The sequence below is a fragment of the Ambystoma mexicanum genome, chromosome 7p (assembly GCF_040938575.1).
Source record: "Ambystoma mexicanum isolate Mex_15411 chromosome 7p, UKY_AmexF1_1, whole genome shotgun sequence".
NCBI lineage: Eukaryota > Metazoa > Chordata > Amphibia > Caudata > Ambystomatidae > Ambystoma > Ambystoma mexicanum.
This window is the reverse complement of record NC_090939.1, coordinates 144402819-144428405: the sequence shown is the minus strand read 5'-3', so window position 1 is coordinate 144428405 and position 25587 is coordinate 144402819. Positions and strand designations below refer to the sequence as shown.

At 47.0% G+C, this 25587-nt stretch overlaps 1 protein-coding gene across 1 annotated transcript in view; it reads left to right on the top strand.

The window, feature by feature from the left end:
* Nucleotides 1-25587, top strand: part of LOC138525759 (uncharacterized) — an 815930-nt gene that overhangs the window by 405347 nt on the left and 384996 nt on the right. Inside the window, exons 8-10 of the mRNA XM_069635930.1 lie at nt 3670-3830; nt 4455-4540; nt 20124-20207. Coding sequence (XP_069492031.1) covers nt 3670-3830; nt 4455-4540; nt 20124-20207 — 331 coding nt within the window. The remainder of the gene's footprint in view (nt 1-3669; nt 3831-4454; nt 4541-20123; nt 20208-25587) is intronic.

Sequence of the window (25587 nt, the reverse complement as noted above, 5' to 3'; positions counted from 1 at the left end):
GACAACCCAGCAAACTCATCTAAGATGTATATGCAGGTTATGTTGGGGTTCACACAAGTAAAAGTAAGTCGTCGACAAAGTGGTATAAGGAGCATGTCAGCCTCCTGATACTCCTGTTGCCAATACGCAGCTACAGGTTTCAGAGCAAGTATGTACAACATTGGGGAAAGAGGGCATCCATGGCGAATACCCCCCTTTGTATGTTCCTCGCGGCCGATACCGGTCTACCGGATTTCACTCTAGCCATTGGGGAGGAATAATGTTAACCAGCAAATTAAACCATTCGCAAACCCCAAACCTTTCAAAGTCGAAGGCTTTGACAGCGTCTAGGGATGAGACTACACAGCATTTGTCCCGGAAATTGGTTTGGTCGATGACATGCTGTAAACGGCAAAGATTCAGGGTAGTATTATGGCCTGGCAGAACCCAGGTTGATCTGCATGTATTAGGGAACTAATATTCCTACACAACCGGGAAGCCAGTATCGTGGTGAGTAATTTCACATCACAGTTCAGCATAGCCAAGGGGCGATAAGAGTCACACCGCTCTGCGGCTTCCATTGTTTAAGAGTAGGTATTACCAATGTTTTTCCTCATGCTAGGCGGGAGTATGTGACTCTTCTATGCTTCCTTGAAAACTTTCAATAGGGTTGGGGATAGGGCAGAGCCGTGTTCTTTATAAAGTTCCACTGGAAAACTGTCACTTCAGTGTTTTACTAGTAGAATGAGAGGCGATTGCTTTGCTAATTTCTGCCACCGTAAGAGGTTGATCCAGGGAGGCACTCTGAGCCACAGTAAGTTTCGGGAGTTGGATCAGTGCAAGAGCTTTAGATATCCTGTCCGGGGGCACCTGAGCATTATGTTTTTACAATTGTAGGTAAAAGGTCCTAAAGACATAATTAATTGCAGCCTGGGAGCACCATAGCTCGCTGCATAATAGTGTAATCGGGGGCCTAGGCCTCTTGCGTTTGCACAGCCAGGCCAGAGACTTCACAGATTTGTCTCCCTTCACGTGGGCATGTGCTACCCTAGTAGCATAATCAAATTTGACAGTCTCTCCCATACCTGCAGGCATTGAGATCGTATTGGAGCAAGCTCCCTCAACGAATCGTAGTCCAGGGTGCGTGGCCTCTAACGCCTTTATGCTATTCTCCATGGCCTGCAGTTCCCCCCCCTCAGTTGTCTGCAAATTCCCCCTGCACTAGCTAGAATTTCTCCCCTTACAACCACTTTCATGGCTTCCCAGACAATAGCCCAACTGTTTACACTACCAATACGTTTTTCTAAAAAGTTAACTATGGATTCCCATAGGGTGTCTCTGAAAAGAACATCTCCCAAAGTCTCTGTGGGCATACGCCACATCGGGATAGTGGGTCTGGGACCCTTACGTTCCCACAGTATCACCAGGGAGAATGGTCTGAGATTGTGTGGCCCATATATTCTTCACTAACAAATTCAGCCATTTGCTTGGAACCGACAAAATAATAATCAAACCTGGTATGCAGCTTGTGGGGGATGAATAAAAGGAGTAGCCCCTAGCGTCTGGATGCAGTTCCCTCCACACGTCTACCAGGTTCAATTTAGACAGCACCTTGTTCAGGGCATTAGTGGCAGGCGAAGGGCCAGAACAGGCAAACAAGTTTCTTTCAAGCACAGGGTCCCTTACACAATTAACATCTGCTCCTCATATAAGGAAACGTCACGTCTGGACGCAATATGACCACAAACTATGCATACATGGTCCGCTATTTTCCGATTCGGAAAGTAAGAGTTAACAATACATATTTATGTGCTGGAGGTGGCCCTGCAGAATGAAATATCTCCCTTTCTTGTCCCTTACCACCTCTAATAATTGAAATGGTTATTTCCCATCTATCTATATAAAGACACCTCGAAGAACTTTACCTCGAAGTTCTTCGATGAGACTGAACAAAGAAAGTTATTGGAGGTTGTAAAATGTCAGTCAGCTTTCTAGATCATGTGAGCTTTACCATAAATGCACTGATGCACCAAGTGACTAATTAGAATTGTATTCAAACTGAGACAGGCAGCTAGTGGAGGTGACGCAGGAAACTTGATGGAGAACATTCAGGATTACCCTAGCAGTTTTATTTTGCAGCAATTGGTGTTGACATAGGAATTTTGCAAGACTCCTTTTGAGGGACATACAAAAGTGACGTTTCAAACAGATTGTTCAAACAAAGAAGACCATACCTAACTATCAATGTACACGACACAATCTTTAATGGTAAGAGGTGCTGTTCATCGATAAATTAGGTAAAGTAGCAAAGTCCAAGGATGTGTCAAAAGGACATCTAAGAGTCCACATGCAATAAAGATGAAAGAAGATGTGTACATTTACAAAGGTGTACTGTCACTAACTCGTTTTGGCAGTGTTTGGGCTAGGCAGTTGCTTTGCATCCCTACCTCAAAACATTGTGATTGTGAGCAAAGATACCTGTTCTAAAAAATATTTGGGTATCGTCTCCTTAGCAGTGATACCCAATATCCAAGCCAGCAAGTAGTTCAAGAAAGTGTTTTGCATAAGGATTAAACAAAAAGGGAGATGGGGTTGACCCTTTGGGTACCCTATTTCAGATCAACAGATTCAGTAAGGAAACCATCCAAACTCACAGTAGCTACAATCTGAAAGAAAAGATGCAAACCAGTGCAGACCAGAGTCTGACACCCTTGCCACTGAAGTCAGTCTATGAAAGACCTGATAATCAAGGGTACAGAATACCGCAGATAGAGTATTTTTAGGATGGAATAGTCGTGATTATCCATGTTCCTAAGTAAACACACTCTAACATCTAATTATGCTGTTTTGGTACTAGGCTGCTGCCTAAAACCAGATGGCCCCACACCAAGTAAATTGTGGATCTCCACAAATTCTTGCAATTGGGTAACTGCACACTTTTCAAGACTTTAACAAGGAAAAGGCAATTGGCAATAGGGTGATTAATTCTTGAGGTTAGGATCCGGGAAATGTTTCTGTGGAGTAATGGAAGACATTTTTAAAGCTCAAGGAATAAAGCCCAAAGATTTTGTTTTTTAAATCAAATTTGCTTAAGTGTCAAATTGCCTAATTTTTGGCCAACAATAAATGTGTAGGGAATGGATTGACCGGGCAGGTTTTTGGAGGTGCAAGGAAAAAATAAAGGTCGGAAATTATTTCAAGGAGATGACCTTAAAATCAAAATTAGGAAGTGAACGATTAGCATCGGGTCCAGAAAAAGACTGGGCTACAGGGAGTAAATGATTGTACTCCAATATATTCATATGAGCGTAAAGTTTGAAATATGACTTTTTGAGAATTTCCAGCCAAGTTAATTTTGCTCTTCCAAAAACATTTCTTGGCTATAACAATTTGTGACTTGCATTTAGATCTAGCTCCTTGTAAAGTATTGACTTGATTTGTTTGCCCCCATGCCATTATTCCGTGCAAAACACATGTTCATAAAGCTCAGTTAATTGCGCTCAAGGTTTAGACATTAGTCCCTTTAAAAAATGTTTCTACATTCTATGAGTAAAAAATACACTAAAAACTCATCCCCCTCAAAATATGCAGCAGGATGCTAGTCTCCTGCTAGGTTGAATATTTATTTACATGATCTCCTTTCGTTTTTTCGGTTTTATTCTGAAAGTTGAAGTGTCTCCCTTTTTTCAGGTGCCCTATCATCACAGAGCGGGAACGGCGTATCTCGGCAAAGAGCCTGAGACCGAAGATGCTACAGTAGTCAGGAAACTAAGGGAAGCTGGAGCATTAATCATTGGTGTGTCGAATATGCATGAGCTGGGAACTGGAACTACCGGCTGCAATCCAAATAGGTGAGGTGCCCTCCATCTATGACAGTCACCTTAGTGTTAGTGAGTAACACAGATAAGTGTAAAGCCATTGTTCTCTAACAAGTCTGTCTTCCAACTTTCTATGAGTTAACAAAGCAGCTGTTTCTCATAACTTCCCCTGATCTTGTGAAGTCTGTAATATTAGTCTACAAAAGCATATGTGGTGTGTTGATTTTTTGAAGTCAAAGTAGCTTACTGTTGCAGTCGAGCCAAGGTTGACAAAATTCACAAGCAAAATAAATAATTTTCCATTGTGGTTCAACGCAAAGGTTTGCAAGTCTCATACCTAACCTACACACTGGATTGCACTTGCATGCTAGCGGTTAAAAAAAGAAATCATCGATCAGAGATTTTAATGTATGCCATGTCAACCAGTTGGATGAGATGCAATGCGCCAATGTTTTGCTACCTTGTGAATGTTCCACTATGGGCTAGTACATGGTAGGTTTTCTCTTTTCCTTTGAGGTCATGTAACCGATACATTATGCTAGAGGCACATCTGAGAGCAGTGAGACAAGTGTCCATGGTCTTCAGAGTTTTAAACAATGAAAACAAGTTTACAAAGTATGCACTTGTGAACATGCTCTCCAATGTTTATTCTTTCAGGTTTCATGGCACCACCAGGAATCCATATAACCCTCAGCACTACACTGGTGGTAGCTCAAGTGGGTCTGCTGCAGCCGTGGCTTGTGGTAAGGCTTCTAGTCCTGGAGTTGTATTTTTGGGTTTGAGTTTGATGAATATTTTCTTTTTTTAATTTAAAATTCCAAATTGTATTGAGTTTTATGAGGATCACAGTTTACACATGAAACATTGGATCCGTTAGCCGGATCAACAGCAGTATAACAAATTACAAAGAAAACAAATTGTGAGAGCGTCCTTTGGCCTACCCCCCAATCTCCCCACCCTTTAGCTCCCCATCCCCCAATCCACTTACAATCAAACTGCTCTTTCGTGTTCACCTTTGCTTCATTACACCTCTGGGGGAATCCTTAGTCTTCCGAGCAAGTGACAGTCCCAGTTTGTGTATGTTAACCATTAGATGGTAAATCCAAGGCTTTGTAACTCCCCTTCATTGTCCTATTAGGCAGGTAACCCCCCGGTCTATTGAATATATTTTTCACAGAAATCCAACCATTCCATTTCCACAGACCCTGCATGTCCGTGAATGGTCGCGGTTAAACAATCCATCCGGTATAAGTTACAGGCTGTGATGACCTATTCACTCTTTCTCGGGGGAAGCTCTTTTCTAGAATATTGCCAGACATGCCCTCCCAGCACGGAGCAAACTATGAATCACCTCGGCAACCTAATGAATTCTCCTTTCTGTTCTTGCAGGCCAAATAATATCAGCATCTGTGTTTTCCCCCCTCGTAACTACGTCCAGGTCTTTAATCCAACTAAGGACCTCGTCCCAATAAGAATGGACCACCTTACACGCCCACCACATATGCCAATAGTCGGCTCTCGAACCATACTCGTGCCAACACACAGGGCTCGCTCCTTGGTACATCTTGGAAAGCCTGATCGGGTCATACTGCCACCTGTGTAAGAGTTTGATACCATGTAGTTTGTACTGGCAGGAAATGGATGTCTGTGAGGCCCCCTACGCATCTTCCATGTCCGCGGAGAAAGTTTCCTTCCTAACCCCCCTCCCCCCTCCCAGCACTGTCTCAACCTGTCTGAGCACTTCTTTTCATCTTCACTAGGGCCCTGTAGAATGCACCTATTAGTCCGCTGGAACCTGACCTGATGTCCAAGATCTTCTCGAAAGGTGTAAGTTCCCTCTGTAATTTCTCTTTGCAGGCCTACCTCGTCATCACCCCCTTCAACTATAGGTACAAGAAGACTGAGAGCAAGCCCAGCCCCAATGCCTCTTCTAACTCCTGTATTGTAATTAAGTTGCCACCTCTCCATAATTGTCCCGCCCTTTCCAGACCTGCTTCATACCAGGTCTGGAACCTGATCCCTTCCAGAAATGACCCAGTGGGGATGGCCAATCCCGCTCCCAGTCGCCCAATGCTCCAAATGGTGCCCAAAATGGAGTGTCCCCTTATCCTATGGAGTTGTTTCGACCAGGGAACCATAACCATTCACCGACCGTCGCGGGCCTCAAGTGGTGGTTAAGGCCCACCCATTGCCAGTCTTCCCGTTGTCCGAGATGTGAGATAAGAACCCTGAGTTGAGTGGCTTTATAATACATTATGTATGTCCAAAAGTTCCCCCCCCCCCGCCCCTACTGTCCTTTGGTAGTCTCAATGTTACATTAGAGACCCTAGGTTACTTCCCTGACAGAGGAACCATGTGAGGGTACCCCTGGTTGCCTTAAAGTAGTCGGGGATCTGTATGGGGAGCATCTGGAAGAGATAGAGAATCTTGGGGAGAACAACCATTTTAATCACATTGAGTCACCCTATCCAAGAGAAGGTAAGCTTGTTTCACTGCCCCAGGTACTTCTCAACTACCATCATCGGGGGGCAGAGGGGTGGATTTGCCTCGTATAGGCCCTTTAATTCTCTTGTGACGTTAATGCCCAAATATCGCATCATTCCCAGACTTGCCTCCAAGCCCAGAAATGAAAACTGCCCCTTCTCTCCATCCCTGCTTTTATCTAATGGGAAAAGGACCAATTTGATATGATATATTTTATTTCTATCGCAACGTTCTTACTAGGCCCAGTGACATTGAAAACATGAATGTGCATGGGAGTGGGGGAGGGGAAAAGTGCATGATTTACCTGCGTTTATTTTAAACCCTCCAATCAACCGTATTCCTCAATCACTCGTACTGCGGCCGGGCTCGAGGTCAGCAGATTCACCACATGGAGTAGCAGGTCATCCGCATACAGGCCCAATTGTAAGTCCCCGCCCCGCACTCCCCTAACCACCATTCCTTATACCTGCTGGTCCTGTCTTAGTCTCTGAGCAAGAGGTTTCAATGAAATAAAAATGAGAGCTGGGGAAAGTGGGCAACCCTGCCTCGTCCCCCTTCCCAGGCTAAACCAGCTCAAGAATCCCCCGTTAACTGAGACACAAGCCCTCTGGGATGGATAAATTGCAATAATACCCCAGATAAGTCTCTCGCCCAGTCCTATCTTAGTGAGAACCGCCTCAAGAAAGCAAGAAAGTCCCATTCCACCCTATCAAATGCCTTCTCTGTGTCTACTGAGAGAAGAGTGGGGTCCCCCTGCACCCGCCCCCCCCTGGGCCTCATTTATCAAATGCAATGTCTTTCTCTTGGTGTCAATGTTTAGGAGTGAGATTGGGCTATCGGAACCACAGGTCCCGTGGGTATCGCCGTAATGAGGGCCTGGGCAAAGGAGCCTGGTGCTCTCACAGTCTCCATAATCTCATTAAAGAGTAGCGTCAAGAAGGGGAGCAGGTCCGCCAAGAAGGTTTTGTAGAAGCCCAGGGTAAAATGGTCATCACCCGGTGCCTTCCCTAGGCCAAGGCGCCCTATAGCATTCTGGATTTCCTCCCCTGTAATTGGGGCTTCCAAGGCCTCCGCCTCGGTCTCCTGCAGGGAAGGTTGGTGGGACCCTTCAAGATATTCAATCTTCCTCAGGGGAGCCTTCCCCTACTTTCTGTAAAGGATCTCATGGAATGCGGCAAACACTTCCTAAATACCCTCTGCCGTACATATTCCCACATCCTCCCTTTCCTCAGCCAGAAGGGCGTTGGCCTGAACTCCTTTCTCATAAAATTTCTGTTTAAGAAACTGTAGGTTATGAAATATCTTCCCCTCTTTCAACAGTTTTTTTCTTTTGTCAGACCCCTAGCTTCCAGGATACAGTCCTGTCTATCTACGGGTGACGACTGAGCGAGCCTTTCCAAGACTCCCATTTTTCCACGTAACCCTTACTCTATGAGCGTACATTCCCTTTTCTTACGGGCCCTCTCCCTGATCAGCAGGCCCCTCCATGTGGCTTTAGCAGCATCCCATACCATGCCTTTTCTCACCTCCTCTGTATCGTTGATGGCAAATAAGTCTCTAATTCTGTTCTCCATTTCTTCTTTAAACACTGGGTCCTTCCACGACGAATCATTACATCTCCACTTGGAGATCCTGGGGCATCATCCCTCCCAATTGATGTCTACAGAGACCATGTCGTGGTCTGACCACGAGATCGGGTTGATCCCCTATTTCTTCCCAAAGGTCCCTTAATGCATACAGGTAGTCTATTCTCGTGAGAGTACTGTGTGGGAGAGAATAGAAAATGAATCCCCTCTCCTGTGGGTGTAAGTTCGGCAAAATGTCCCTCAGACCATAGAGCTCCGTGGACGTACTGAGCTCCACTTCTCTGTCTCTGAGGTTCCCCCTTTCCTTCATGCCTTAACCTGCTTATCCAGGTTCGCCTCCATCTAAACATTGAAGTGCCTGCCAAGTATAAGACGCCCTTGCGCCTCGCCCATTATTTTCTCTACGGTCCTTTGCAGGAATCTCTTCTGATCCTGGTTCGGGGCATATTGTTGCAAAGGTAACCCTTATTTTCTGGATCAAGCCCGATATCAACAGGGCCCACCCCTCTGTGTCTGACCATTTCTTCATGACCTCCATCCGGAGCCATTTCCTTCCCAGAATTCTAACTCCTGCCTTTCTGGAAATTTCTGACCCCCTGTAATCTCCCCCTACAAGGCCACAGGGTATCTTTTGTTCATCGCCCTTCTGGTATCTAGTTTTCGAGGGGATTTGTTCCTCCGACGTATTCCACATCTATCACAGGTAATTACCACAGCCGTGCTGCTTCAGAACATTTTTCGGCTTCTGCGTCGATGACGTCGATACGCTGTCCTCGAGGGCCTCCGTCGAGCCGACGTCACCGGATGTTTTAAGTAGGACGCACAACGCCCGTAGCCTCAGTTCTGTTTTTTCTGCGAACGTGTTCGCTTCGGAGATCTCGGCGCGCCTTAGTTCTTCTGATTTCTATCGATTCTTAAAAGTTGGTTGTTTGTGAAGATATCATGTCTTCGTCTTCTACCCCGCGGTCGGGATTCAAGAAGTGTCGGGACTGCGGTTCCAAGGTGTCGCTTACGGACCCGCATGACGTCTGCTTCTGGTGCCTCGGTGAGGACCACACCACGGATGACTGTGACGATTGCCAGTCTTTGACGTCGAAGGCCTTGCGGGAGCAGAAGAAGTTATCTGTAGGTAGGGTTTCCAAACCCCGAAAGTCGAAATCCGCTGGGCTTTCGACCGACGATTCGAGGGGCAACTCTCTGCATCGGCATAAGTCCAGGGGGTCCCTGTCCCGGAGTGGTTCCCGCCATTCCTCTGCCTCTTCTAGGCACTCGCTGAAGCGCCGTCACAGGTCGCCTTCCCCGCCCTCGTCCGAGGACTCCGCCAGACAGCGGGTAGCTTGTCCTACCAAGAATTCCTCTCCTGCGGAATGGGACGCATTTCGTAAAGAAATGATGGCGATTTTCGAATCGCAGGGCTCTGATTCATCCGCGCCTTCGAGAGAAGCCGGCAAGGAACACGCTAGGGCCACCGCTCGCACGCCTTCGGGCTCGGGCGGTCGGTGCGATCATCGGGAGCCATCGAGGTCCCGATCGGACAAGGTAGATCGCTCTAGCCATGCCTTCTCCAGGTCCAGGTACTCGACGCCCTCGAGACAGTCGGAGCCTGTGAGGTCTTCTAAGAAGATGTCGATGCCATCGGCGCCATGCCCATCGAGGGACTCTCTCGAGGCTCCGCCTCCGAGGAAGTCATCGACGCCATCGGCGCTGAGGCCGTCGAAGGACACGCTTAGGGCACCGCCCTCGAGGCCTTTGTCGAAGCCATCGGCGCCACGCTCTACGTCGACGCTGATTCCGTCAAAGCCGTTGATGCCTTTTGTGGAGGCTTTACCGGAGGTACTCCGTGCATCGGTGGAAACTCGGAGGACGGCCCTGAAGAAGTCCGTGAGGCCTGTATTTGAAACTTTTTCTGTGCCTTCATCCCAGGATTTATTGAGGTGGATGAAGGGTCTGAGGAAGGTTTGGTTCCTGATGAGGTTCCTGACAAACTCTTGTCTGGTCATAGCCAGTTGGAAGACCTGCATCAGTCTTTTCACGACGCCAGTGGTCTGGACACCTCTACGGAGGTTGAGTTTGGTAGGCCTGAGCCTGGCACACACGCCGAGTCTTCATACTGGCGTCTCATGTCGAGGGTGACGGAGTACTTGGGGTGGTCTGCACCACCAGTGGATTTTCTGCAGGATGACCTGACAGATATCCTTGACTAAGGTCCACCCACTGACCTGGTGCTGCCATTTCATATGGCTTTACAGAGAAGGGTGGCGGCGGCTTGGACTGCTCCGGAGAGTCTCCCAGCAGTGAGCAAGTCGTTGCCGAAAAAATACTGTCCAGCCAGTAGCGACCCCTGCTACTTGACGACACACCTCACTCCGGAGAGTTTGATGGTGCAGGCGGCTATGGCCCCGACAAAGCAGGCATCGTACCCTACCATCCCTCCTGATAGGGATGATAAACGTTTTGATGGCTGGGCGAAGAAAGTGTTTTCTTCAGGGGGTATGGCTTTACAGGCAGCTAACTCTGTGTGTGCCTTAGTACGTTTCACTCACACTCTGTGGAATTGTGTCTCTTTGGCGGATGAACGTATTCCCGGAGTGGAGGAACGGGATGGTTTGCTTGCCCTTGTTCAGGGAGGCAATGGAGGGGAGGTTCCTTTCGATACTACTCGTCTTTTGGTAGATCGAGGGGAGCGGCCAGTCAAAGGGGCCAACGTAGGAGCACCAGAGGTGGAAAACAAGGTACTTGAGGTGCCAAAGCCGCTCAGGCAGTTCCCTCTTTGCCCTCGGGCACTGCCGCAGCCGCTTCAGCTCAGTCAGGAAGCCATGTCCCATGGTTTGCCAGTTGGGGGAAGGCTGGCGTGCCATTACTTCAGATGTGTGGGTTCTGGAGATCATGGCCGACTGCTACTGTCTTCCTTTCCGGCAGAGGCCTCATGACAATCCACCGGGGAATCTCTCTTTGAAGAGTCCGGATCCGATCCTTCCGCAGGAAATCCTGCTGGAGAAAGGTGCCATAGAACTGGTGCCTGTAGCGGAGAGGAACAATTGATGGTATTCCCCACATTTTTTTATCCCAAAAAATACGGGGATTGAAACACATCATGGACTTGCGTGGTTTGAACAAGCTCCTCAGGAAGGACAAGTTCAAGATGGTTACTCTTTCTCAAGTCCTACAGGCTTTTCAACTTCAGGACTGGTTGGTGTCTCTCGACCTCAAGGACGCTTACTTTCATGTGCCGATTTATCCCAAGCACAAGAAGTACCTGAAGTTTGCGGTTGGTGACTTGCATTTTCAGTTTCGGGTCCTGCCGTTCGTATTGACCTCCGCCCAAGGGTCTTCACCAAGCCCATGGTGGTGGTGGCAGTGTATCTCAGGAAAGCGGGGGATTCACGTCTACCACTACCTGTCGGAGTCCAGACTCCATATCAATCTGTTGGAGCTGAGGGCCGCCAGGCTAGCCCTGAAGGCTTTTCTGCCAGCTGTGCGGGGCAAGAATGTCCTGATTCTGACGGACAATACAGTGGCCATGCACTACCTCAACAAAAAACGGGGGGGGTGGGGCAGGGTCTCTCCGTCTGTGCAGAGATGCGATGCAGCTCTGGTTCTGGGCCATCCAGCAGGAAATTTCGAACTCGGCAGTTCATCTGGCCGGAGACGAAAAACGTGGCGGCGGACGCTCTGAGCAGGCAGAGCACGGTCTCTCACGAGTGGGAGCTGGCTCATGAGATTCTTCTGGAGATCTTCGCCCTTTGGGGGACCCCACAAGTGGATCTCTTCGCCACCAGCGACAACCGAAAGTGCGAAAGATTCTGCTTGCGGGAATTTCCTCCAAGAGGAGCCTTAGGGGACGCGTTCGTAGTGGAGTGGTCCTTCCCACTGCTGTACGCGTTTACTCCAGTCCCCGTCATTCCGCAAGTGCTGTGGAGGTTACGCAGGTTTGGTTCCCGAATGATCCTCATTGCTCAGGCATGGGCCAGGAGAACGTGGTACCTGGACCTTCTTGACATGTCCATCTGCCCTCCACACCGTCTTCCCTACCAAGACAATCTGTTCTCACGGGGGGGGGGGGGGATCAGGTTCTCCATCCAGAGGTCAAGTCCCTCAACCTTCATGCTCTGCTTCTGAAAGGTTGAGGTATAAGGATTGCGACCTCCCGGAAGATGTGATGGAGGTGTTGCTTTCGGCCAGAAGGCCCACAACAAAGTCCCTGTACCGTTGTCGTTGGAGAAAGTTCTGCGACTGGTGCAAGGTTAAGAATGTGGATCCTTTTTCATATGCCATTCCTGTGGTTCTGTCTTTTTTGCTTTCATTAGCCCACAAGGGCCTGCAAGTGGGTACCATTAAAGGTTACCTGGCGGCGTGGTCCATATTTAAGCCCTCGTCTGAGGAGTGTTCTTATTTTAAGATTCCTTTGATTTCTCAGTTTTTGAAAGGGCTCACTAATGTGTTCCCACCGTCACCTTTCCAGGTGCCCGGTTGGGATCTGAACCTGGTTCTAAAATTCCTGATGGGAGCTCTGTTTGAGCCTTTACATTCTTGTCCTTTGAGACTGTTGACCTTTAAAACTGTATTTTTAGTTGCGGTTACTTCCGCTCGCAGAGTGAGTTGTAGGCACTATCCGCCAAGCCACCCTGCACGGTGTTCCATAAGGACAGGGTTGTCCCCCTCCTGCAGGTGACCACCGGAGAGACCCCAGCAATTTCCCCTGCGTCCCCAAGGGATGTAGCTGGGGGTGAGTTTCTGTTGTGCGCGGCCAAGAGCACAGGGACACGATCTCCGGTCCTCCCTCAGCACCCAGGGCCCAGTGTCCTGTAGCACCTGGCAAGACCCCAGTCCAGGGGGCCACACCCCCAGCTCAAGGCTTCCTCAGGGGCTGCCACTCAGCCCAGAGTCCCTGTGCAGGTCCCTTTCCTCTGCGGTGTCCCGGACCCAGGGGGAGACACCGTTTCCAGGTACCACGTCTCCCTCCTCCCTTTCGCAAAGTATCCTTTTGGGCCAGCAAGGTGGGCACACGCCCCTTAGGAGGGGGCCCTCACCCTGCAAGCCGTACACTGCCGTCCCCTGCCAGCCGAATCCTCGAATGTTGGGCCCCAGGCTCCTCAAGTGGTGTTCAGTCCTCTGAGCCCCGGGGCCGTGGCAAACTGTGAATTTCCCTCCACACCTCCTGGCGCGGAGGGACCAGAGCCTCTGTGCCCTCGCACAGGCCAGGCCTCCAGCGCTCTTCTCCAAGCCTCAGGGGCCGGTGTGGCCGCAACCGCATGAAGCAGGGCATAGCGGGGGCCCACACATCCTGAAGAGCACACAGCCTCTTCTGTGTGTCAGAATGCCTCAGATCCTCGCAAGGGATGGGGGCGAGAGCTGGGGTTCCAGGTTCAGCATCGGCCCTGGCTCTCCTTCCAGTGTCTCTCCGCATGTGGAAGCGTGGGCAGTAGCCGATCAGGGCTTACCCTCCACTTTCACTTTTGCCACGTTGAGGGACAATGCCATTTCTCTGGTTCTGGTAAACCGATTCCCTCTGGGTTTCTGCCCGTTAAGAGCCCCTTGGTTTAGCCATCCTTGCATGGCAATATTTCACTGTGTTGGGGTGCGCAAGCACACTCGCGGTTTAGGGGTCTGGGTGATGGAGGAACACGTTCAGGAGTCCTCCAGCAACGCGCCCCCTGGTGGCCTGCTGATAACTCTATTTTAAGCATTTTTCAAGCTCCTGTTCAGCCAAAGACCAATGAGGACAAAGCTAGTCATTGACTAGAGTTGAACTGTTGCAGTGTGAGAAGCCATCACTAGATAAAGGCAAGATAATTGTGGACGCAATTCTTAAATGCAAAGGAAGGGTTCAAGAATTGAGGGCCTCCAAACCCCCAACCCCCCACCCTTTTATTGTGTTAAACCAAGGGAATATAAACCAGTTTAATTGACTAAAGCTCAGAGAACACATGAGTAAGGACCAATGAAATCCACTAGCTGTGGGGGCAGAGGGAACAAGAGGAAAAGCTCTGTGAATAGTAGACTGGCTTGAATCTAATCCACAGTTTCATTGCAAGCAAGTATTTTCAGGGTTTATTTCGGTAAAACAAAGCATATCATAAAAATATTACAGCAAAGGTAACAATCAACAATATTAAAAAAAATGAAAATAACCTTGGTTAGGCCCAACAACCATAAAAAGACTTCAATACTCAAAACTGATCTTAATAAAGATTCTCTCCAACTGAGCATGTTTTTAAAAAAAAGTCAATATAGCCCAACCTATGTGTACACAATCCGCCTGCAGCAAATACAATGCAGTCACGTAACAACAAAAGCCCAAAGCCAACAATACAGGTTTCAGAGTATGTTCTCTAATGATTGAAAAAGCTGGACAAAACAGTGTGCCAAGTCCTCCTTGGGTGCCCCACAAAGCAAACACGATTGGTTGACAGCCCCCTTGAGCCTCAGCCCTTAAATTAATACAGTTAAAATGTGCCCTAGAAATAAGGATACGTTGAAACGGATGCTGAGCCCAGCTCAAATACCTCTGCAGACCAGGAGACCAAATGATCAACTGCCTTCTATTGGAAGGCTTCATCATCTCCAAAGAGACTCTTGGTCTGAAGAGACCGGAGCATACAGTCTTTTACCAGAATTTACATCCTTCTTAGAAAGGACTGCTGTAGAAAAACAGTGACCCACACCCGCCTCCAAGAATACGGTTTTCACATACCTCAGTCATGGAGTCTTCAAAAGGGCTTCCCTGCACACAAGCTGACTAACCAATTCCCGAGTCAAGGTAGCTTTGGTGTTGCCCCAAATTCTTAGCCAATGACTGGCCGGCATACCAGTATAAACTGGCACTCTGCTTGGCGAAACAGTTCATAATCTCTGCAGACTGGGATGTCACCAGCATAATGTATGCATTCTGAAGTAAATGATACTTCCTTATTGGCACTGCTATTATCCCAAAGTGAAAGATATTCCAGTAATCTTACTGTGCTGAGATGAACATGGTGATCATGCTGGGTTGTGACTGGATGGTATACATGTGAGAACATTTTTTAGAAGTTTAAACCGGAATAATCTGAACGTGCCACTGAAATTATCTGTGGGGTACAAGAGAAATAATTATCCAGCTTGAATCCCATTTTTTAACCTGAGGCATATTTTGTATGTGTGATTTGCAGCTTCACTAGAAAGACAGATATTTGCACAGATATCTGTACACATTATCAGTGCACATCTACAATTGCATGCTGTGAAGTTTAGGTTCCTGTGTCGCAGGAGCATGTAAATGTTGAATAGCAGCGACGATAGGTGCAATAGAGATGATTGTAATGTATTTTGGGGCAGCGTCTGTTCTTTTCATCCCATTACTGTTATGTCTAAGCAGTGCTATACCTTGGGGTCCACTGCGCCATAGCTGGATGGTAGTTGACCAATACTGGTGCTGCATGGTAATCTTCATGTAGGGAGCTGAGATCTTTTCTGATATTTGCCTTTTCAGCTGTGTTTCTGTAGGGATGTGAAACTAGACCAGCAGCTGGTTTTTCACTTGCAACTGGGTCCAGTTCACAAGAGGAATAGGTGATTGAAATCTTGAGAAACCATTGGAAAATCTACGACATGTCACATTTTTGAGTAGTGGTTGAGTGTCTGGCCTTGATTTTAGGCTAGTTGGAGGCCAAGATTATAATCCATCTGTGTTCAATTCAATCCTATAGATTTAATGAGTGATGGCCGTCACCTGTTTTTTGTAATGCGTTTGAGCTAATTTTATCTTTCCTGAAAAGTGTCTAAGTGAAAATGTAATAGATTTGTAACTGAATAATAGAGATAGGAAATTAGGTTTTTGCATTATCCCAAAATAGGTATTTTAAAGTAAGTTGCTTTCTTCTACTCAAGTAGTTTGGGATCCGATCACAAGAAATGTTGCTACCGGAGAGCTTATGAGACGTGAATCATAAATGTTTAGGTTATCCATCATCAGATGTGGTCAGTTCATTTGGATTCATCCTCATAATTAGAAATAGTTTGGCGCTGTGTGAGTCCAGTTTTAAAATCAAACAAAACACAGGTGTTGATACTTTTTTGTTGGTCTAAGGGGGAAGTATTATGGAACAGTGCATTAACTTTTGTTGTCCCATGAACTTCGTCAGATGGTGCAGAGTGAAATGCCTGAGAATGTTTCACCCATTGGTCAGTTCTTCCTCAAAGAAATGAAGAATTCCCAGTTTCAACCTCACCATTGGTGAAGGGATAGCATGCATGGGATGCAGGTCCATAAAACTGCTGGAAGAAACACACTGCACACTTTGTACTGAGAGCACTACACATTTCTAGCAGTATTGCATTTTTAGAAACCAAACCTAATCCAAATGTAACTGTTGACTAATATGTTCTCAAAGTTAGGCAGTGGTAGTCTTAAAGGGGCACCCAGTCATTTCCTAAAATTACTGATGCTCTTATAGGAGCACATTGAAACAAACAATTTAAAAACACACAGTTTGAAAGGAGGGCATGATGTGCATTTTCCTCACACTGTCTAAAGTCTGTTTTGTGTCCAGTATGCAGTGTTGGGACCATTCAGAAATGATCTTGCTCTCTATATATATAATATCCTTGCTAATTACCTTCCACCCCCTCCTCCTGCTCACCTCCTCTCCCGCTACTGTCTTACTTTTCCCACACCGACCCTGATGACATTATTGCCCTACTCAAGGCTAACCTTTCCTGTGCCCCCACTGTCCTCTTATTTACCTTGTCGACTACTCTCTTGACAATGCCACATTTCCCTCATCCTATAAGACCGCTACTATCATTGCTATCCTTAAGAAACCTAATCTAGATCCTAACTCTCCTTCCAAATTTCACCTGTCTCTTCTACAACACTTCACCAGTATCCTGGAGGCAGTACTATTCAATGGTCTCACTGAGGTCCTTGATACTCACAACCTCTGAAACGCTCTTCAATCTGACTTCCAACCTCTGAATTCTACCGGGACCGCTCTTCTCAATGTCGCAAATTCATCTCTTCCTCTCAGCATGCACCTTTCATCTATTCCTATTCTTCTTGACCCCTCTGTGCCCTTCGATACTGTTGACCATTCTGGCCTTCGCTCTACATTATCTCTCCTTTGTATCAGAGATAAGGCCCTCGCTTGGCTTGATTCATACCTTTACCAGAGACACTTTCAGGTGTCCTAGAACAGCCTTACCTCCCCACTCACCCCCTTTATTGTTGGGGTTCCCCAAGGGTCTCTCCTTTGTCCACTTCTTTCCACTCTATACTTCAGCTCTTGACGCCCTGATCTCCTCTTATGGCTTCTCCTATCAACTCTTCCTGATGACACTCTGATCTTCTTCTCCTTTAACGCCTTATCCGATGAGTTGTTAAAAATGTCAAACTGCCTCTCTGCCATCCAATATCGGACGTCGTCTCACTCGCTCATGCTCAACTCCACTGAGACTGATGTTCTCTACTTCCCAGCCAAACAGGTTATCTCTTTCTCTCTTTTTCCTCTCTTCTCTCCTGATTACCTTCCTTGCTCTGCTTCTGCTCGTAACATTGGTGTCGTCTTCAACCCATCACACAACTTCTCGCTCTTCATCTCCAAATCTGCCACTGCAGCCAGACTCTATCTCCTCAATATCAGAAAAATCTTTCATCTTCTTCCTTTCAATACTGCTAAACAGCTAATCTTCTCCTTGGTCCTTTCTAGCTCTGACTGCTGTGCCAGTCTCCTCTATGGCCTTGCAAACTATGCTTTTTCACCTCTGGACAAAGTCATCAACTTTGCGCAATGCATACTTTTCAAAGTTTCTGGCTTTACCTCTATCCTCTGCCCATCGCCCGATTGGCTGGCCATCTATGAAACAAAGGGCTAAGTATACACTTCTCATCTTCAAAACTATCCATGTGTCATGACTGGGGCCCCCAAGGCACACCCTGCACACATACATACCTCGCACATAACCTCTAACGTACAGTACAGCATCCCACAGTTACACGAGTTAGGCAGATGGACCACTTGGTGTTTGGATGGAGGTGGATGCAACATTCAAGATGGCCGCCAGATAGGGCACAAAGATATAAGGAGACAGTTTTGTGAGAAGTCCTAAATCACATACTCCATCCTCCATCTTGGATGCGCAGGGCTATATAAATCCTGCACATGCTCAGCGTTTTGCTGCCATCTGCCATCAGTACTCGCCTGGAAACATTGATTCCGCTGCTCCCCCACACAGACAGCATCTGGTTTTACCTTTTATGCCTGCAAAAGAGAGGAAAGGAACAGTTATTAGACACCAGTCACATGAGCAGCAATTCAAGATCACAATAGACTTACCCTTGTTTTCCTCATGCGGTGGGTCTAAACTCTGGAATCTGCATCTACCGCCAGTCTTTTGGATCTCACCATCTTTCACGAACCTACAACATAAAGCTTTACATTGAAATTTTTGAATTTAGAATTGAGGACATTGCTGCACAGAACAACGTACTAGAACACAGACAAATAAGACTTTGGCAATTGAGTGCAACAAGAGACATTTCTTGGACACTATACAATAACATATATAGATGGCAGGAGCTTACTTTAGCTATTAAGAGAAACGAGAGGTGTTGCTTTGGCACTATTCAGGAACATATATAGATGGAGGAAAGGAGCCGGCCACAGCAGGACTGGGCTGTTGTTCGAGGGATGCAACTGGATAAGGAGCTTATAAAAGCACCATCATCACGCACTAGTCAACCACCCACGGGGGAGTATTTACGAAGGGTGTTGAAGGGAGCCCACACTATATTCTTGATCATTCTTGTTCTCTCATAGGGCCAGACCTAAACACCAGGAACATTGCCAATGGAGTGCAGCCTTCATGCAATCTCCCCATCACTTTCCTCCCGACCATGTCGGTGATCCTTGAGTGCTAACCGTGGTTGGGGTGTGAAGTGGTGTGGTTATTTCCTTGAGGGGCTCCAGGATGCTGCTGCAAGAGGCTGACAGGTGAGCGTTACACCATGGACTTGCCCGGCCCTACCCATCTGCTCATCTCACTTCCTACTCTCCTCCTCGCTCGTTAAGATCATCTTCAGCTCACCTCCTTGCCACCACTCGAGCCCCCTGTGCTCCCTCTCATTTCTGCTCTTTCTCCTAGCTCCCCTACTCTGCAATGCTCTTGCTCTCCCTCTCCATACTACTCCAATTCTACCACTATGTAAATTCAACCTCAAAGCTTTCCTTCTTTCTGAAGAACCTGTTTCCTAGCACTCTAAGCTACTGCATTGGCCTGTTTTTCTCTCTCCCTACCCTTCATGGACAACCCTACAGCACTTTTCCGTCACACCTCCATCCTTCGTTCAGCATTTTCTCTGCCATTCCGTTCCTATGTCATTCTGTCCTGTCCCTGCTTTGATTCCACCTTCCCCTGCAACATCTGATCTTCTTCAAGACACATTCTCTCACCCGATTGTCAAGGCCCTATGTCCTTGGCTCTGTTATCAATGGCAAATTCTGTATGCGTTTTTGTGCCAAAAATGTGTTTCTTTACCTGTGATTTTCATTAATAACAATAACAAATTTAAATTACAGCATGTATTTCATATCTGCTACCATCACACTAATTGTGGATAAAAATCCCATTTTGACTTTCTTATTCACTCTTCCATATTTCACAACACGAGTACCGAAGACTGTTCGTCTTCTTGACTTTCTGTCTGTGCAGTCTTCCATTCTCGTTAATTTTACCCTAAACTGTTGTCAGATTAATTCCTAGCACTTCATGAAATGACATGCTTGCCACCATGGGGTCACTAATACTGCTTTTGTGGACCCAACTATGCACTCCTGGTTGAGACCCGGTAGATGCCTTCTTTTCTTCCCTCACTTTCATGAATTAGATGGGGGGTGTTGAGCGATCAACGGGGTCTGATCATAGTTCAGGACACCTCTGTGGCTTTGCAGATGTTTGTGAATTTACTTTTGCTTTCTTGACTGCTCCATCACACCTCAGTGTGGTTAATTTTGATCATATCCTAATCACGTGTGTTAAAATTGCACTCTGGACGTTCAGATTCCGACCTACACCTTTCAGGTGGGCCAGATGATGGCTGACCAGTTTGTTGAAAGCTTTAATCACAGGGTTCTATGCTTTGGTGTATAAATGAAAGTAGCATTGTGTGTTTACTCCTGTTCGTGCCACGCGCATTGATTTGGAGCTCCACTGCATGGGGTTGTCTCTTTAAAGATTCTGGTGAAGTATAACATGACACAATCTTTTTTTTGCATTTCAGGTCTTTGCCCATTGGCTATTGGCACAGATGGAGGAGGGTCAGTCCGGATTCCATCTTCCTTCTGTGGTGTAGTTGGACTCAAAAGTAAGTTCTTCAGCTGATGGGTGTTTGCTTTCAGTATCAGTATCATTATGCGTTTCTGCATAGAAGGGAGCAGAACTACCAACATGGGGGAAACTATTACTTCTGTTGATTGCTTTCCTCAGTTAAATCTCAATTTATTGATGCCCCTTTTAATTTTCAATGGCTAATTCTTTCACTTAATTACACACACATGTTTTTATTGAAATGCGTTGCTTAAGGAAACATAGGCCCCCATTTTTTACTTGGTCGAAGCAGGTCAGAGCTGGCAGGAGCCTCATCTTCCATTCACAGGCCTGAGGCTAGCTGATACTTTTTTCCTAGACTCAAGTGAATCCCTGTGTACTGGAGACGGGCCCATGAGATTCAGAGCTCGCCCTCCGGCACCTTTAAAACGAGATAGCTGCACCTGGAGGAGGATGGGGTGCAGGATTCTCTTACTCCGACACCAATCAATAAGGACAAGTCAACGGTTTGGCAAAGGGAAGTCTGTTTAATGACAAGTACAAAAAATGGGGAAACAAATGGTAATCATCAGTGATGCAATCGCCTGTCTCGCTTCAACTGCCAACTTCTTCATGCAACCAGTAACCTTTATAGCAAATTCTCGTCATCAATGACGTGTAACACTCATACGTTTGATATGCAATTCTATTGGTTGGAAAAGGTAACTTAAGTATAGGTGCTATATCTGTATATGGTAACGGAGCATGAGGATTGGATAATTCTTATCGGGTGGGCGTCTGCGCCCATCCCTCTAATCACTTGTGATAGACGTCACTACAACTACGACGTCTTATTGGTTGTACAGCTATGTGACCTTAGATTATTTGGTCCATTGTGATTGGGTGGGTTACACCACTAGGCATAAATCTTCACTTTAATTAGCAGCATACAGAATGGACACCCAGATGTGGTGTGCCCCAGGATTCATCCTGCCTCCCTTCCATCAATCAGTACTTTAGGGCGATGTGTCAATTAGTTGGCAGAGGATGTCCTCAAAACTGCAGCGTCTTATCAAGAAAAGTTATGACATCCTCGGGTTCTGGGTGACATCAGACGTTGGTGCCTCTTCATGCTTGGCTGGACGTGTTTGTTCACCGTGGATCTGCTTCATTTTCCTTCTTTTCGTGTATTTGATTCTTTGTTCAGCCTTGCCACCTGCATGGGCCTCCTTATCTTGACCTTCACGGGGTAGGCTTCAATGCTCTTAAGTTTCGATTCTTTGGAGTTGCCACTCTCCTCCCCTCTTGGAGTTGACCTCGAATTCCCAAGCATGAGCTACTTCTTACTGAGTTTCGATTCCACTCTTCCCTTTGGCTTTAGCAGGAATATGAATCTCTGCCTTGTTGGCCCCTTGCAGCCTGTACTTCTGTTTTTGCAAAAGGGAGTCGCACTTGTATAGTGTGCTTCGTTGAGGTAGACATATAGTTGGCGCTTGCCGTTCTATTCTTCTACTAAGCATTGCAAGCAGTACCGTTTTCTTAGCTTCTTGCGTTCCAAGCCTATTTACAGGCATTTGTTAGTTGTATATTTTCATCTCATTTCATGGTCACTTTTCTTTATATCAACATCGTTTCTTCTTACACGTCCATTACATCGTTATTCTTTATATTTCGCCCTTGTGTGTCAACTTTCTGTTCGTCGTTTGTTAATTTGTACGTCTGTCTGGGCTCTTATATCATCACCATTTGCCATCCATTAAGGCTCTTTGGGTCTCTTCAGGGACAAGTCTGTAAGTGGTCTTCATTTCGTGTCAGCTGCTGGTATGGTTGTCTCAGTGGGCACCGAACTGCCCATGGCTGTCTGGTTATAGGCACTTCGACAGGTATTGCATTTCTGATGGGCACTGGGCAGAGGCCTAGAATTGCTCTCTGTTGGTTCATTTGTTCCTCATACGTCACATACCTTGGCAAGTATGTTCCTGGTACCTCAAAATGGGGGGCTGGGGTGCAGGCCATGTCTGGGACCTCCTCTACACTCCCCCTCTGGTCGGTTCATCAACCACTTCTGCTTCTTCCTTTTGGGTTCTTGTTACTTGGCTCTTCTGCATCTTGTTCATCGTCTTCTGGGTTTGTACACGATGGTGTGAACATATGTATCTTTGGAGTTAAGATTTTTATCACTCCTTTCAGACTTCCTGCTGTCTTTACATGTTCGTCTTTATTCCAGGTCATGAGCTGACATTGTCCATTTAGGTTGCAATAGATCCACTTTCCTTCGTACTGTCAATCTGGAAAAATGAATATCCTTCATTTGAATGACAGACGTAACTTGATGGCCGTAGGCCAACCGTTTTATCCACCGAATTCTAGAAATATAAACTGCTATGCTTGACCAACAAGCGGCCATTTTAAACGTAGCAAGAATCGCCATTTTGCTTGTTAACCACTGCTCATTGCTTTCTGTCTAAACTGCTTTGCAGCTTGCAATTCTTGCGAATTCTGCTTACTCTGCTCAAACTGTTAACATTGTTGTCTGAATATGAAAGGACAAGGTCGCGGGACTGAAGAGTTCGTTGAAACTCCTCATGAGTAGCCCAGAGAGGAATGCCCACGCTCCCTCTCTGTAGCCTTGGGAGAGAGCTGCAGGGCATTTAATCACTTCACAGCTGCCTGCCAGTCTCGTACAATGGTAGAATATGTTAGAATAAAACAGCTAAAGGCTCGAATTATGCTCTTCCTACGGCCCCACTTTGCAAAATCCTTTAGAACGTGTCGGCTCCCAGGACACGAATAGTACCTCATAGATAGCGAAGCTTGGAATGTGGCTCTTCCCCCGTGTGCAGCTTGCTTCCAAGAACAGAACCACCGTGTTCTGTTCAACAACTAAAAGATGCCTCCGCACTTTCTAATTGCACATTGTTACTAGAATAGACATTGAAAGTGTCAAAATCGTCATACTCGTCGGATATGTCCATAGTCATCCCGAGTTCAAAGGAACTTAATAAAGAGGGGTGTTAAACATGACATTGCTGATAGTATGATATGCATTTTGTATATATGTAACTGATGTACGTAATTCGCTCTCTTGCGTCCCTCGAGGTCTAGGAAACTCACGTCGCGGGGCGTGAGATCAGAATTGGCCAATTGATAACTATTTTTGCTTGCAATAAACCCTAGCATTGGGATTTTGAACCTCGTGTCTGGCGCATCTTTTCGTGTATGGTTATTGCCTTGTTTCCATAGCACCAGGGACCCCTAGGGGCCCCTTTCAAGATGGCGCCCGAATAGGGACCCTCCCCCACTTGCCCCATCGTATACGTTGTAACGGAGTAAAGGCGGAAGAACGGCGAGGACGGGACGGTCGAGCCGGGATCAAGAAGTGTACGGGGCGCCCTGTAGAAGTGAGGAGAGATTCCTTTCGCAGATCTGCACACATCTGATCCCTGATCGACGTACCGGGCCAGAGGGCAAAGGAGGCGAGGGTCCCGAGACGAGGAAGAAGCCAGAGAAGCGCAGACACGACGTTGGGAGAGGTTGCGTTAGGACAGGCGACTTGTTTTATCAGGTGAGTCATTCCCCGATTCAAAGAAAAACCTGATTTTTGGTAGAGTGTTGATTTTGCAAATTCAAATGTCCAGGTAAAAGTTAGCTAACCAAAGGGGAAGGTTAAAGAAACATGCCTGGAGTACTGTCCACTTTAGCGGGGCTTTTCAGATTTGACAGTCCTTGGAATATGGCCGAAGTGCACCGCCTGGGGGAACGCCGGTTTATGATATGTATGCAAAATATGGTGTGGGTGCGTGTCATGATCTCTGCTTCCAAAAGGTCAGGGTTTTCCCAACTCCCTTGGAAGCAGATCCATAACCCAGGTTCCGAGTGCCAACCAGTCCCAATTGGGACCTTTTGGACCCAGTCCTGGCGCCAGTGGCACCAGGCTCATAAATATGCCCAGTCCCAGCGCTGGAAGCGCCGGGCTCATAATGCTTGGGTGGACTTACCTGCAGCAGACCATGCTGCTTACTTGCCTGCCAGTTGAGCCTCTGATCCTCTTCTGTTTGGAACTACTTTTCCTGTTGGGTGGGGCAGGAGCCACTCCCTAGATTCAGAACACTGTAACTCTTCTGGAAAGCAGGAACTCTTTTCTTACCTAGGCGTGGCTGTGGAAGGAGACACCTAAGCACTACAGGAGGCTATTTAAACCACACCCGATGGATGAATCTTGCTTTGCGTTATTCTGCATCCTCTGCAGCAGAACGCTCATCGTGTCTTCTGCATCTGATCCTGGGCCTAAGGAAAAAGGCTTACCATCCTGAATCCAGTCTTCAGCAACACCTATAAAGACAAGAAAGAACAGGTTAGCATTACGGTCTTCAGTGACAGCTCTTCACTTACCTGGTCCATCGGCTGTCACCAACGCCTCGCGCTGCATTCCGGCATCTGAAAGACAAAGGCTTACCTACTCTTCGTGCGCCTCGGAGGTCTTCACACTGCATTCCGGCATCTGAAAGACAAAAGCTTACCAACTCTTCGCACGCTCCGGAGGCCTTCGGCGCTGCATCCCGCATCTGAAAGACAAAACAAGGTGCGTTTAAAGACATTGGGGAACTTTAATACTCACGTGCCATTACTCCTTTCCACATCTAACCCAGTGGGTATTCCGGCACCCTGCAGCCGCTCCGAACTTGTACCTGCAAAATAAAAAGACAGTTAGAGCGCATTGTGAAGCAGGCAACAAGCGCTTACTTACGTGCTTCCAGGCGCTTCTATTCATCACACGGGCTCCATCTTCAACTCACTTCAGCCCGTCATCCGCCATCGCCGGAACCCTGCAAAACAAGAGACATCATTACTAAAGACTTTAAAGACATTAGAATTACTCGAAACTTACAGTTCGTGCAGTAAACGACGGACAGCAGTCCTCTGAAGTCAAGAGGCCTGCTCCCCTTATCCAGTGAAGAAACTGGTTACAGCACCCTGCCCCGAGGCAGATGGAGAGCACGGCGTTCACTTACCTAAGGTGAGAGCGTTAACCTTTGGGGTTCTACAGGAGAAGAGAAAGGGAAGAAGAGAGAGACATTCAATAACCCAGTTCCTTAATCCCATATTTTCTATCTGCAGACATCTTACCCTTCGAGTCAGACATACAGTGCACCGAGGTCCAGCCCAAAGAGCCAGCCGTGTGTTACACATCACCTTTGAAGATACGGTATACGCCCAGTCAAGACCGGCGCCTCTACGGGAATCAGGTGAGCGTTACAGTGCGATAATATTTTGTGAAATTTGGCATAGGCAAACTAGAAAGCAACCCGACCATCAGTGGCCGATTAATGGTAGTTTTGAGATTGGGAGGATAGATAACCTAGAAAGGGTGCTAATTAGAAAGAAAGCGCGACCTGCAGCTTTTGAGACTGTCAAAGATTGGAGGAGGGAAGCAATGC